The sequence below is a fragment of the Sus scrofa genome, chromosome 1 (assembly GCF_054392235.1).
Source record: "Sus scrofa isolate SSC_HxYL_T2T_F1_AM1 chromosome 1, Sscrofa_HxYL_maternal_Yorkshire_Landrace_v2.0, whole genome shotgun sequence".
NCBI lineage: Eukaryota > Metazoa > Chordata > Mammalia > Artiodactyla > Suidae > Sus > Sus scrofa.
In genome coordinates, this window is record NC_139383.1 from 32,323,275 (window position 1) to 32,336,622 (window position 13,348).

Genomic DNA, 13,348 nt, shown 5'->3' on the forward strand with positions numbered 1-13,348 from the left:
TAATTTAAACATCCCTTTGATAAATGTCCTTGGGTGCTCCCATTTCAAAAGTGAATATTATTGAGACAAAAATATTCTGAAATGAGGGTATTACCTTCACCACTGTTTTGTCATTCTGTGATTAAGTCTGAAACCACAGGGAAGAGGACACTCCATTTGAAAGCAAAGCAAGGAAAGATAACGAGTGAAAAAATACTGTCAGTCTAAAAGTTTCGTCAATTGTTATTCCTGATTCCAAAATCTATGATTGACCCAAATTATTTCTACCTAAATATTCTGGAAAGGTACCTAATATAATTATTATTTAATCTGAGCATAATTATTAAAAAATCCATGGACGATATTGGCAGGGGAGTGGATTTTTATAATAGTCTGTCAAAAACTCATAACCATAACAGGGTGTTCAATTACCCAAATGCATGTTATAAAGGACTAAAAATACTTTCTGATCACAAAGACATTAAATACAAATTGTGTTGAATTTAGAAAAAAGATCTACTTACTACTAAATATGACCTTCATTTACAGAGCTGCAAATCAGTCTTAACTGCAGCAAAGGGTCATGGAGAGCTGGAGCGAATACTAATCTGCATGCCCATCTCCAAATCTCTGGAACCTCAGGGCAGGTCAGCAGATGTCTTAATATGCATGAGAACCTCCCTAGGCTGAAATGGGAAAAACAATGAAGGGGGCCCTTAGGTTTCCAAAGAGAACTGCTCCTGATGCCAGACAAGGTCAAAAATCCCTCCAACCTCCGGGGGAGGAGGCAGTAGCCTAGGAAGGCAGAAAGTCACGCTGAGATAGGGGAAGTCAAAAGACAGGTCCCCTGGCTTGTGTCACTGTTGACCCTCCTCAGGAAGAAGTTCTTTTAAATGCTGCTGGGGGGCGGCAGGGAACGGTCGCTTTAGTCACCCTCTTGCCCAGTCCCTGGAACGCTTGCTCCACACCCTCAATGGAGACAACTGCTGAAAAAGCAAGGTGGTTCCTTGCACACCTTGAAAGAGCTACTCAAAGGGGTATAGTGCTTGTTCTGTCTTGAAGAACCCTTGCAATGCATCTATGCAGGCCAGTGGAGGAAGCTTTAAGGGCACCAGGCTGCAAACAACCATGAGCAAAAAATGCAACAAATCAAAATGCTTCTCAGGGGATGAAGCAGATGTGGCAACAGAATAAGCAGCCATAAGTGATGGTCAGAGTGTATGGCTAAAACCCTGGGGGCAAAGGAGGGGACAGCTGTAACGGTCTCCATGGAGGCTCACGAGCCAACTCAACATCCTCAACATCCTCGGGAATTGAAACCAAACTGACTTAGAATCCCAGGAACAATGGGATTGGTGTCGAAAACCAATCCAGGTAGGGTGTTGAAAACCACTACAAAGGTCACTCATGCCCCAACCATGCTTAAGGCTGGTGTGGCTGGTGAAACAAGGCTACGATAAAAAATGTCCACTCACCTTCTTCCGGAGCCATGGTGTTCTGGACAATTTCATGAAGGTCAAATGAGGCTTGAAAGTTTTGCTTTCTCCTGCCAAGACACCTTTTTCTTGAAATGTCCTTTTTGCAGTATCTGAAGAAAATAAAAAGCAGCACAAAAATGCTACTGTAACACAGGCTGTCTTTAATTATTTAAAAAAGGCAACTCAAAAAATAACAAATCACTTTATAATAAGATTATAAGCCAGTCTGAGGTATTATTATTTTTTTATTTTTTTGTCTTTTTGCCATTTCTAGGGCCACACCGTGGCATATGGAGGTTCCCAGGCTAGGGGTCGAATCGGAGCTATAGCCACTGGCCTACGTCAGAGCCACAGCAATGCCAAATCCGAGCCTCATCTGCAACCTACACCACAGCTCACGGCAATGCCAGATCCTTAACCCACTGAGCAAGGCCAGGTATCGAACCGACAACCTTGTGGTTCCTAGTCAGATTCGTTAACCACTGAGCTATGATGGGAACTCCTGAGATATTACTTTTTGAAAGAGTGGGAGAAGAAACACAATGTGTATGATAACAAACACATTATGACAGATGAACATGCAGTGATGTCAAACTTTGGATAAAGTACACAAAAGCAACAATTTGAAAAGGAAATATTTAATAAATAAAATAACCATCTGGCTGATATAGCACTGATTTCACACAATAGCCCAGCAGTATCTATATTTATAAAAAAGATCTAGCTTATCTACAATGCTTCATATCTAAAACTTTGACTCCTAACCAAGATGAAATAATAGGAATCTGAAATAACCAAAAAAAGGACAAAGTATATGAAACAATGCTTTGTGAGACATTGTCCACCAGGCAACGAAGGTCAGAAATCCCTCAAAGATGAGACACAAAGTGTGCCCTGTAACTGCCAGTTTACATCCTTGGGGGTCCAGGACCCTGTTCAAGGAAGAGAAACCCAGATGGAGCCCAGCCATCACACTTGGTTCAGGAAAAAAAGAGCCAAGAGTAGAAAGACCAAGGCATCTAGAGCTCATGGGACAGGGTGCCAGAGACATGAATGCTGCACAGTCCAACAACTCCAAAGATCTGCAAAGGATGCCCCTAGAGGATTCGACTGAGCACTGGCTCACACATAGTGTGAGCAAACTACCTGAGCCTGGAAAACACATTTGAAAGGAAACAGGCTCAGCATTCACTCTGTTTCAGGAATTCTGTGTGTTCCCATCATCCAGACTGGAAAACGTCAAGATGCATGGGACACTGTGCAGGATAATCTAAGGGCCTTGCCTCAGTGCAGAGGAAAACTTAGCCCTGGCCTGGTACTGCTCTAGTCCCACCTAACAAATCGCAGAAGCAAGACCCAAAAGGGAAAACCTTCTTCCAAGTAACTTAATTGTATCCCCCAAACAAAGCACAAGAATGATTATACAAAGACAAAACTACCCAGCACCCAATAAAGTAAATTTTATGATGCCCGACATCTAATCAAAAATGACCAGGGAGTTCCCATGGTGGCGCAGTGGAATCGAATCTGACTAGGAACCATGAGGTTGCGGGTTCGATCCTTGGCCTCGCTCAGTGGGTTAAGGAGCCGGTATTGCCATGAGCTGTGGTGTAGGTCACAGACATGGCTCGGATCTGGCGTTGCTGTGGCTCTGGTGTAGGCCAGCCGCTGTAGCCTGGGAACCTCCACGTACCACCGGTGCGGCCCTGAAAAGACTAAACAAATAAATAAATACATACATAAAAGACCAGGCATGTAAACACACAGGAAAATATGACCCACAATGAGGAGATATATCAATTAATCAAATGTGACCCAGAACTAACACAGATGTTAGAATAGCAGACAAAGTCTTCAAAGTAGGTATTATAACAGTATTCTTCATGTTCAGAAAGTTGAGTTGAGACATGCAAGCTATAAAAAAAAAAAAAAAAAAGACCCAGTTAACTTACAGAGATGAAAACTGAAAGGTCTGAAAAAAATACACTGGATGGAATTAAGAACAGGTTAAACACTGCAGAACAAAAAAATTACTAAATTTGAAGACATAGCAACAAAAAACACCCAAAATAAAAGAGAGGAAAAGGAAGTAAGAAAAAAGGGCAAGGCAACTAAAGCCTCAATTCTCCACGCAAACTTTTATTTTAACAAAATGTCGTTCATAAATAATTTAAAATACTGACAAAGAATAGGAGCTGAGTAAAGACAAAATAAAACAGGTCAATTATATTTCAAAAAGAAACAAACTCCTAGAAAAGAGATCAGATTTATGGTTACCCAGAGGTGGAGGGGAGGGGAGGCAAAGCTGGTAGAAGGCAGTCAAAAAGTACACACTTCCAATGATAAGATAAATAAGCATTAAGGATATAATGTACAACATTATAAATACAATTAACACTGCTATATGTTACATATGAAAGTTTAAAAAGTAAATCCTAAGAGTTCTCATCATGAGGAAAAAAATACATTTTTCTACTTCTTTAATTTTTATCTACATGAGACATAGATGTTCACTAAGCTTATCATGGTAATCATTTCATGATGCATGTAGTATAATCTCTAGGTGTATACCCCAAACTTATGCAGTGCTGTAAGTCAATTATATCTCAATAAAACTATCTGGAAAATTAAAAAAAAAGTCAGAAAGGGTGAGAGCATCTCTAAGGATACTTGATTTTGATGATGAGCTTAAATTTCCCACTCTATTTGGTAATTACGAGTTCTTAGGATATTTACAGAATAAATGCGGATTGGGTTGGGCCCAGAACAATTGTCTGACTGATGCCTCTTCTTCCCTGACTGTTTTATTTTCATCTATTCCAAGTAGGTTGGGAGCTTTAGAAAAAAAAAAGTTAGGCAAGTGCCCGTAATATAAATTCATGTTAAGAAGTACCAAAAAACAAGTGAATTATTTAGTTATACCACACACACAAAAAAAGAATAGATCATCAATGAGCTGCGAGGCAACTTAGGTTGTCTAATATAGGTGTAAGTAGAATCCTTGAAAAAGATTGAGAAAATACTTGGCACTAACAGCTGTTAGGGAATGAGAGCTACCACTACCACAACCACAACAGAAAATAATCTGGACAGTAACTATTAAAACTGAAGCTGCACAAGGGTTCTGAACAAGAAATTCCAATATTAGGGGAGTTCCCGTTGTGGCTCAGTGGTTAATGAATCCGACTAGGAACCATGAGGTTGTGGGTTCAATCCCTGGCCTTGCTCAGCAGGTTAAGGATCCCGCATTGCTGTGAGCTGTGGTATAGGTTGCAGATCCCGAGCTGCTGTGGCTCTGGTGTAGGCCTGTGGCTATAGCTCCGATTAGACCCCTAGCCTGGGAACCTCCATATGGCGTGGGAGCAGCCCTAGAAATGGCAAAAAGACAAAAACAAACAAACAGACAAACAAAAAATTCCAATATTAGGAAAATAAACAAAAGTACCAATACACCAGATTCTATGTAGAAGATACTTGGCGTTGTTTGAATTATCACAAACTGGAAATAACCTTCACCAATAAAGAAATGTTTGTTAAACTACCACAGAGCCATACTAGGAACTATCATAAACAAAAGCGTGGGTTAGAGCAACATACATTGACCTAAAAGGATACCCATGATATTTATTAAGCAATGATATCTGCTCCTAGAGTCTCTGTGAATTTCTGCTGCCTCATTCATGGGATGAAGGAGGGGCAAGAACTCACACTCTGCCTTGACCCCTAACTCTCGTCTTCACCCAAAGCGGGGGATCTTTTCTAGCAGCAGGGCAGGAAAGCTTATCATTATGCTTAGTCGTTGAAACCCCAAAGCACTTTCTCTATTTTTTTCTGCCATATTCTCTCTTTTCTGAGCATAAGGGTGCTACTGCTTGGAAGGGGACCAGGCATAAAAGAAGGGATACAAGAAACACGCAGATAAAAACTCAGTATCTCAAAATACAATTGTACCACATTTTCAAAATCTTACTTTGTTATTCTACTTCTGTAATATCTACCAAATGCCAGTATGCACTACATGTGATATTTTGATCCCACTTTGTAAATTTGGAGCACGTCCTAAAAACCCTTCACTGCAAGTCACTGCCACCATAGGGTTTTTCCTCTCTCTTCTATGATATAAAAAAGGTTAAGCAATAGACCATTAACATACCAAGGAAGCACTAACTCTTAGTTGTAAGTAACAGATGACAACTTTGGCTGAGTTGTGCAGGAAAGGAACTTACACAATAACACTGGGAGGGGAGTTCCCATGGTGGCTCAGTGGTTAATGAATCCGACTAGGAACCATGAGGTTGTGGGTTCAATCCCTGGCCTCGCTCAGTGGGTTAAGAGTCCGGCGTTGCCGTGAGCTGTGGTGTAGGTCACAGGCTTGGATCTGGTGTTGCTGTGGCTCTGGCGTAGGCTGGTAGCTACAGCTCCGATTCAACCCATAGCCTGGGAACCTCCATATGTCACAAGCATGGCCCTAGAAAAGACAAAAAAAGACAAAAAAACCACAACACTGGGAGGACTAGGGTTCCAGGCTGGAAGCCAAAAAGATGTGGAGAAGAGGCCCAGCAATGGCACCACCTCTTCTACCTGGCATTACCAAATACATGCACATACCCAAAGGGCGAGACCCCTGCCACCTGCCTTAGACACTGATGATACAACCTACCCCCAGAAAGAATGCTGCACAGTCCTTCTTTGTTTAGGTTGCTAGCTTCTGACTTAATGTCTGGGCCAAAGCAAGATCACACAGAACCAAAAAGAAAACTCTCTGAAAGAATATATCTGACATGAGAGGTAGTGGGGAAGAATTTACATCTCAGACAAAAGGACAACAGTGTAGCATGCGCGTGTTTTAAAGACTGTACTCATAAGAATTACAAGCAGACCTCAGAGACATCAAGGGTTCATTCCAGGCCATGGGAATAAAGCAAATATCCCAATAAAGTGAGTCATACAAATGTGTGTGCATATAAAAGTTATATATACACTATACAATGGTCTATAGAGTGTGCAATAGCATTACATCTAAAAAACAATGTACTTGTTTTTTTTAAAAAATGCTAACCATCATCTGAGCCTTCAGTTGGACTAGAAATTTTTTTGCTGGTGGAGGGTCTTGTCTCAATGTTGATGGCTATTGACTGATCAGGTGGCGGCTGCTGAAGGTTGGGACGGCCTCAGCAATTTCTTAAAATAAGACAACAAGCCAAACTGACACTTTCTTTCAATGAAACATTTAGGGGCCATTGTAGGGTTATTAACTGGCCTAATTGCAACATTATCATTTCTCAAGCAATAGGGAGGACCCAGGAAAGGGCAAGAGATGGGGAATGAGCCAGTCAGTGAAGCAGTCGGGTAAGAACACAGACCTGTATTAAGGTAGCTATCATACATGGGCGTAGTGCATGGCACCCCGAAATGATTACAAGAGTAACGCCAAAGATCAATGTCCATAGATCACCATGACAAATACAATAATGAAAAAGTTTGAAATACTGTAAGAATTACCAAAATGTGACACCAAGACGCTAAGTAAGCAAATGCTGTTGGAAAAATGTCACTGATAGACTTGCCCCAACACAGTGTTGCCACAAACCTTCAATTTGTACAAAAGGGAAAAAAAAAAAAAAACCCATAGTACTTATGAAGCACAATAAAGTGAATCGCAATAAAGGAAGCCTGCCTGTACTGTTATAACTACCTCGTCAACTTTTAGTTAACAAAAGTTACAAACAGCTTTCTTTTCTCAACTACCCTGCTGTAATCCAGCTTTGACCCTCTCTATTTTGGCATATTCTCAACTGCATCAAAATATTAAGCTGAATCATATAAAACCGTCCTTTTTATTGCTCAAAAACAGTCAAATATTGGCACCATCTGACAGTTTAACACATACCATGATGGACTAACTTATTAAATTCCTAAGATTTGACAAAAGACAGGAAGGCATAATTTCTAAGTCTTTGAAGAATTATCACAGAGAAGAGCTTCAGATAGCAACTTAGCAATACATTCACACCAGCCCCCAAAATAGAAATTGCATGGAGGTGCAAAAGGTAAAACTCATAGGTTCAGTTATTCACTGAGCAGTCCCTATAATTGCAAGGCACATCATGTGCTGAAGACAGAAAACATATCCCTGCTTTTATGGGACAGGTTTCAGCCCAATAAGAGAAAGACTTAATGTTCAGAATTATCAAAAAAAAAAAAAATACATGAGATAAAAGCAGCTTTGTTAACAGAAATCAAAAGAGTAGGTATTTATCATTCATCATTTTATATATTATTTTATGTGATATAGCAATTAATGTTACCAATTAATTCTAAACAAGTAATACTTTCTAATTTACTGGCTTCAGTTACATCAAATTTTGACTCAACAGTTCTCATCATTCACTCACTGAGCCTAAACTCCATGATGCTGGATATCTCTCCACCATACTATTTTAAATAATATTTGTCACAAAGCATATTTAATTTTAATTAATGTGTTTTTTTAGCACACTATACTCGCTGGGTATACAGAAATAAAAGGAAAAAATGCCACCTTCACTTGGGAAAGAATTTCCAGTATTGATTTTATGTTCCTAATTGCATAATCTATTGCTTAGCCAGAATACTGGGTAATGGTTATAGAAATATCATTCTTGAGATCAGAAAAGATTTTGCTAGTGTGAAAACCACATGTCATTTTTCATCTCTGTTAACTCACGATCTGGAAGGAAAGCTGATGAATATTTTAAGAGGCTGTTCAATTCCTCCTAGGACCAGAGACATTCCTTCAAGCACTAAATAGAAAAGCATATTACAAATACATCAGATATTCTTCAAAAATCAGCTAAGAATGCTCCCTAAATAAGATAATTCACCTCATAGCTAAAGCAAATTGTCTGAAGGACAATTTCTTCTTCTTTTTTTCTTTTTAGGGCCGTATCTGCGGCATACGGAAGTTCCCAGTCTAGGGGTGGAAAGAGAGCTGCAGCTGCCAGCTACACCATTGCCACAGCCATAGCAACACCAGATCCAAGCCACATCTGTGTCCTACACCACAGCTCATGGCAATGCCAGATTCTTAACCCACTGAGTGAGGCCAGGGATTGAACCCGCAACCTCATGGTTCTTAGTTGGATTAGTTTCCACTGCGCCACAACAGGAACTCCTGAAGGGCAATTTCTTAATGTATCTTTTAAACACAAGATTTTGCTACATAAAAGACCACCAAAATTAATAATAGAGAGACAATACTTCTGTAGCCAGAAAAAATATAATTTCATCCATTTTTTTTATTTTTTGCATTTATTTAATTCCCTTCCTGTCTCTGAAAGGAAGCAGTATAACTGGAGCACAGTGAATGAGAAGAGAGAACCACAGTAAGACAGCAGTTCTCAGCAAGAGACCAGAATATGAGGATACCATGGGGGCCATAGCATGGAGTCTGGGTTTTATTCTTCCAAGATGTTGGGGCAAAAAAAGCAAAGGATTAAACCGATCTACCCTTGGTATTTGCCAGCCACGTCAAAAAGAAGAGCAAAAAGACAGGAAGGACACCATTAAGAACCATCAAGAGAGGGCTCCACCACGCAACCTTAACTAGTTTAAGAAGGCTTCAGCCATTTTGGCCACAAAGAAGATATCAGAGGCTTCCATAGGCTTCCAGAGAATGAACAGTAACGAAAACAAAATGAAATAGCAGGAAGGGTGAGAAGTTGTGGTGACAGAAAGCTATACCTGATTCAAGGTCTCAGAGCAGTTCTGGCAGATGAAGCATCAAAGATTTCACCAGGCTTAAAACTGCTGGAACTGAGTATAGAAGGCTACCATCAGGAGTTCCTGTTGTGGCACAGTGGTTAACGAATCCGACTAGGAACCATGAGGTTGCGGGTTCGATTCCTGGCCTTGCTCAGTGGGTTAACGGTCTGGCGTTGCCGTGAGCTGTGGTGTAGGTCGCAGACATGGCTCGGATCTGGCGTTGCTGTGGCTCTGGTGTAGGCTGGCGGCCGCAGCTCCGATTGGGCCCCTAGCCTAGGAACCTCCATATGCCATGGGAGCGGCCCAAGAAATGGCAAAAAGACAAAAAAAAAAAAAAGAAAAAAAAAAAGAAGGCTACCATCAAAGAAGCCAAGGGGGAGTTCCTATTGTGGCTCAGCTGGTTAGGAACCTGACATAGTGTCTGTGAGGATGTGGACACGATCCCTGGCGTCGCTCAGGTTAGGGATCCAGCATTGCTACATGGTGCAGTGTAGGTCGAAGATACGGCTCGGTTCCAAAGTTGCTGCAGCTGTGGTGTAGGCTTGCAGCTGCAGCTGCAGCTCTGATTCGAACCCTAGCCTGGGAACTTCCACAAGCTGCAGACGTGGCCTTAAAAAAGAAAAAAAAAAAAAAAAAGGCAGGTACGTATGCGTCAAATTCTATGCTAAAGCACTTTATGCAAGCTATCTCACTTTACTTGGAAAGAGTTACTATAATGCTCATTTTTACAAGTAAGAAAATTAAATAAGGAATTAAGTAAACTGCTTAAAGTCACTCGGCTGGTCGCAGGCTGCACTTGGCGGGCGGGTGTCAGGATGGGAGTACAGTCAGCTCGACCAACTCCACAGCTCGCCTCAAACCACGATGTTTGGATGGTTGTGCTCATGGTGCTGCAGCAAGAGAGGGAACAAAACCTTCCATGAGCAAGAGGAAACAGTCACACAACAGCAAAAAAGGAGAGGTAGAGGGTAACAAGACCTAACACCATGAACCACCAGTAAGAAAAGGCAGAACAGGGACAAAGTAAGAGACAACTAAGAGGGGAGTTCCCTCTGGCTCAGCAGGTTAAGGATCTGATGTTGTCATGGCTGTGCCTCTGCTCACTGTTGTGGTGCAGATTTGGTCCCTGGCACGGGAACTTTTCCATGCCACAGGCGCGGTCAAAAGAAAAAAGAAAAAAAAAGAACTAAGAGAATGACACGGGTGACATCTCTGGGTCCCGTGATGCTAGGCATTTGTGGAACAAGGGTGTGATCTCAGACTGGAGGCAGTCTTGGGCTCAGGCAGGAAGGTAAGTGGGTGCTCCTAAAAGCTGGTTAGAAGCCCTCTTGTCAGTTTACACTATAATAGATTAGCCTAGTGAGTAAGAACACAGAATCTGGTGGGGTTGGCAAGATGATTGAAGGGGGGTCAAAAGGGGCAAATTACCACTTATTAAAAAAATAAGTCCTTGGAGTTCCCATCGTGGCTCAGCGGAAAAGAATCTGACTAGTATCCATGAGGAGGCAAGTTCGATCCCTGGCCTCGCTCAGTGGGTTAAGGATCCAGCATTACGGTGAGCTGTGGTGTAGGGCACAGATGCGGCTCAGATCTGGCATTGCTGTGGCTCTGGCATAGGCCAGCAGCTACAGCTCCGATTCGACCCCTAGCCTGGGGACCTCCTTATGCCGTGGGTGCAGCCCCAAAAAGACAAAATAAATAAATAGTAAAAAATAAAAATATAAGTCCTGAGGACGTAATGTACAGCATGGCACTTATAGTTAACAATACTGTCTTGCATATTTAAAGGATGCTAAAAGAGTAAATATTAAATATTCTCGTCATAAAAAAAAATTGTTTAACTATGCATGCTGATGGGTGTTAACAGACATACTGTGGTGGTCATTTTGGAATATATAAAAATAGCAAACCATTATGCTGAACACCAGAAACAAATATAAAGGTATGTATCAATTATATCTCAATTCTTTTAAAAAGTCTAACAACAGGGGAATAACTAAATAAATTATGATGCAATAGAATACTGACGAGTAAGGGAGTTCCCATTGTGGCTGAGCAGGTTAAGAACCTGTGAGGTTGTCTCTGTCAGGATGGGGGTTCAAACCTTGGCTTCGCTCCATGGGTTAAGGATCTGGCATTGCCACAAGCTTTGGGGTAGGTCACAGCTGTGGCTCAGATCCTGTATTGCCGTGGCTGTGGCGTAGGCCTATAACTGCAGCTCCAATTTGACCCCTGGCCCAGGAAGGTCCATATGCTGCAGGTGTGGCCCTGAAAAAAGAAAAAAAAAAGAAAAAGATAATCATCTTTATCTCACAGTTAAGATTAAATGCGTTCGCATTTGTAAGATGATTAGAAAAATACCTGGCATAAAGTGAATCTATTTAAGTGTTTGATTAAAAACCAAGTAAAATAAAAGAAGGGCTACAGGGAATCAGATATGCCACCCCAAAATACACTTGGGCATAAGGGCTACTTGGAGCTAGAGGCAAAGAAAATCAACAGATGCAGAGAGAAACTCCCAAAGCTTCCCTTGTCTGACTAAAAGTAGACACTTGTAAAAAATGAGGACTTCCCAGAGCGCCCACTGCAGCGCAATGGGATCAGCAGCATCTTGGGAGCCCTGGACGAGGGTTCGATCCCTGACCTGGCACAGGAGGTTAAGGAGCCAGCATTGCGACAGCTGCGGCTTGGGTTACAACCGCGGCTCAGATCTGATCCCTGGCCTGGGAGCTCCATATGCCACAGGAAGGCCAAAAATGAAAAAAAAAAAAAAAAAAAAAAAAAAAGTGAGTACTGCCCTAAAAATTCCTTCTCCCAGGGAAGTTTTACGGCCAAGGTGGACCTTGACGTATCTACCTTCCCACCACCTGCCATTCTCGAAAGCCTAAAACCTTTTTCCTTTATGTGGTCCCTTTTCCACAAACCCACTACTTTCCTGTCAAGATGCTTATACCAGCCCACGTTCTAGCCACCCGCTTAGTCACTCTTCACTGAGGCTTCTCCCAAGTGATGTGTACTGGATATAATAATAAAATCTTTGTTTCTCCCTTATTAATCAGCCTATGTTTACAGGGTCCCTGCGGAAGAACCTAGAATGGCAGAAGGAAAAATAATTTTCCTCCCCTTGGGGACAATGAAAAGGGTTAAAGAGAGGTGAGAAAGGAGAGGAAGTACGAGGATCTATCAGTGCCTGGCGGCCTGAACGGAGGCAGGGCCTGCGACAGGCTCTGAAGGTCCTCCACGGAGCAGGGCTGTGATTCCGACATTCCAGCTGGAGAGACAAGCTCGCTTTCCTTAGTTTTGGGGGGTTTTTGTTTTGTTTCGTTTGCTTTTTTAGCCACCACATCCACAGCATGCAGAAGTTCCCCGTCCAGGGATCAAACCCACACCACAGCAGCGATCCAAGCCGCCGCAGTGACAACATAGGATCCACTGCACACAAGAAAACGCTGCATCTTTGCTTAGTTCTAAATGATGTGTGGCTAAGGTGTTCTGATGTTTCTGAAGACAGCTTAGCCCAGGCTTGTATGCAGAAGGGTCAGTAGGATGCTGGGATGCCCAGCAGCCTGTCGTGGTTAGAAGTCCAAGAGCAGAGCAGTTTGGAAAGACCCAAAGACACCAGCAACAGAACAGACTTCTCACAAGGAGCTGAAAACACAGAGCATATACTCTCCATCTTCTGGAGGATATGACAGTCAAAAAAAGAGAAAGAGTAATATTCAAATGAACATCCTAAAAACCTTTCATTTTTCCTTTTATGAGATAGATGTACTTGGACTCTTTTATCATGCAAACCAAGGGCACTTTTCTCATTTAAAAAAAAAAAAAGATTTGCAAGGACTATTATAATTCCAGCAGGCTAAATTTTTTAGCAATCTCTCAATCTAATATACTTCTTAACAAAATTACATTTTACTAAAAAAATGAATGAAATCACATTCATTTCTATGCAAAAAGCTTTCGGTGCAATTTTATCACTGTAAAATGTGGAGAAATTACATATAAATGCATAATTTTCAATACCTTCTTAGCTCTATGAGCTATTGTGCAATGCTAGGAAAGGAGAAGGTACAGTTTTATTCTGGAAAAATAAGATCACTGGAAGTCAAAGTGGGAAGCTGAGAAACAGAGCCTGGATGGCGTCCACC

At 41.6% G+C, this 13,348-nt stretch overlaps 1 protein-coding gene across 7 annotated transcripts in view; it reads right to left on the reverse strand.

Moving 5' to 3' along the window:
- AKAP7 (A-kinase anchoring protein 7) overlaps positions 1 to 13,348 on the reverse strand; it is a 141,025-nt gene that overhangs the window by 78,757 nt on the left and 48,920 nt on the right. For 6 of the 7 annotated variants that reach the window (XR_014803404.1, XR_014803421.1, XR_002342906.2 and 3 more), the window contains one exon: positions 1,455 to 1,567. Coding sequence is in view for 3 of the 7 variants with exons in the window: in XM_021087993.2 (XP_020943652.2) it covers positions 1,455 to 1,567 (113 nt within the window). In the remaining 4 variants the exon portion in view is untranslated. Of the gene's footprint in view, positions 1 to 503; positions 666 to 1,454; positions 1,568 to 13,348 lie in introns of all 7 variants that reach the window. The other variant, XR_014803418.1, reaches the window with a different exon arrangement.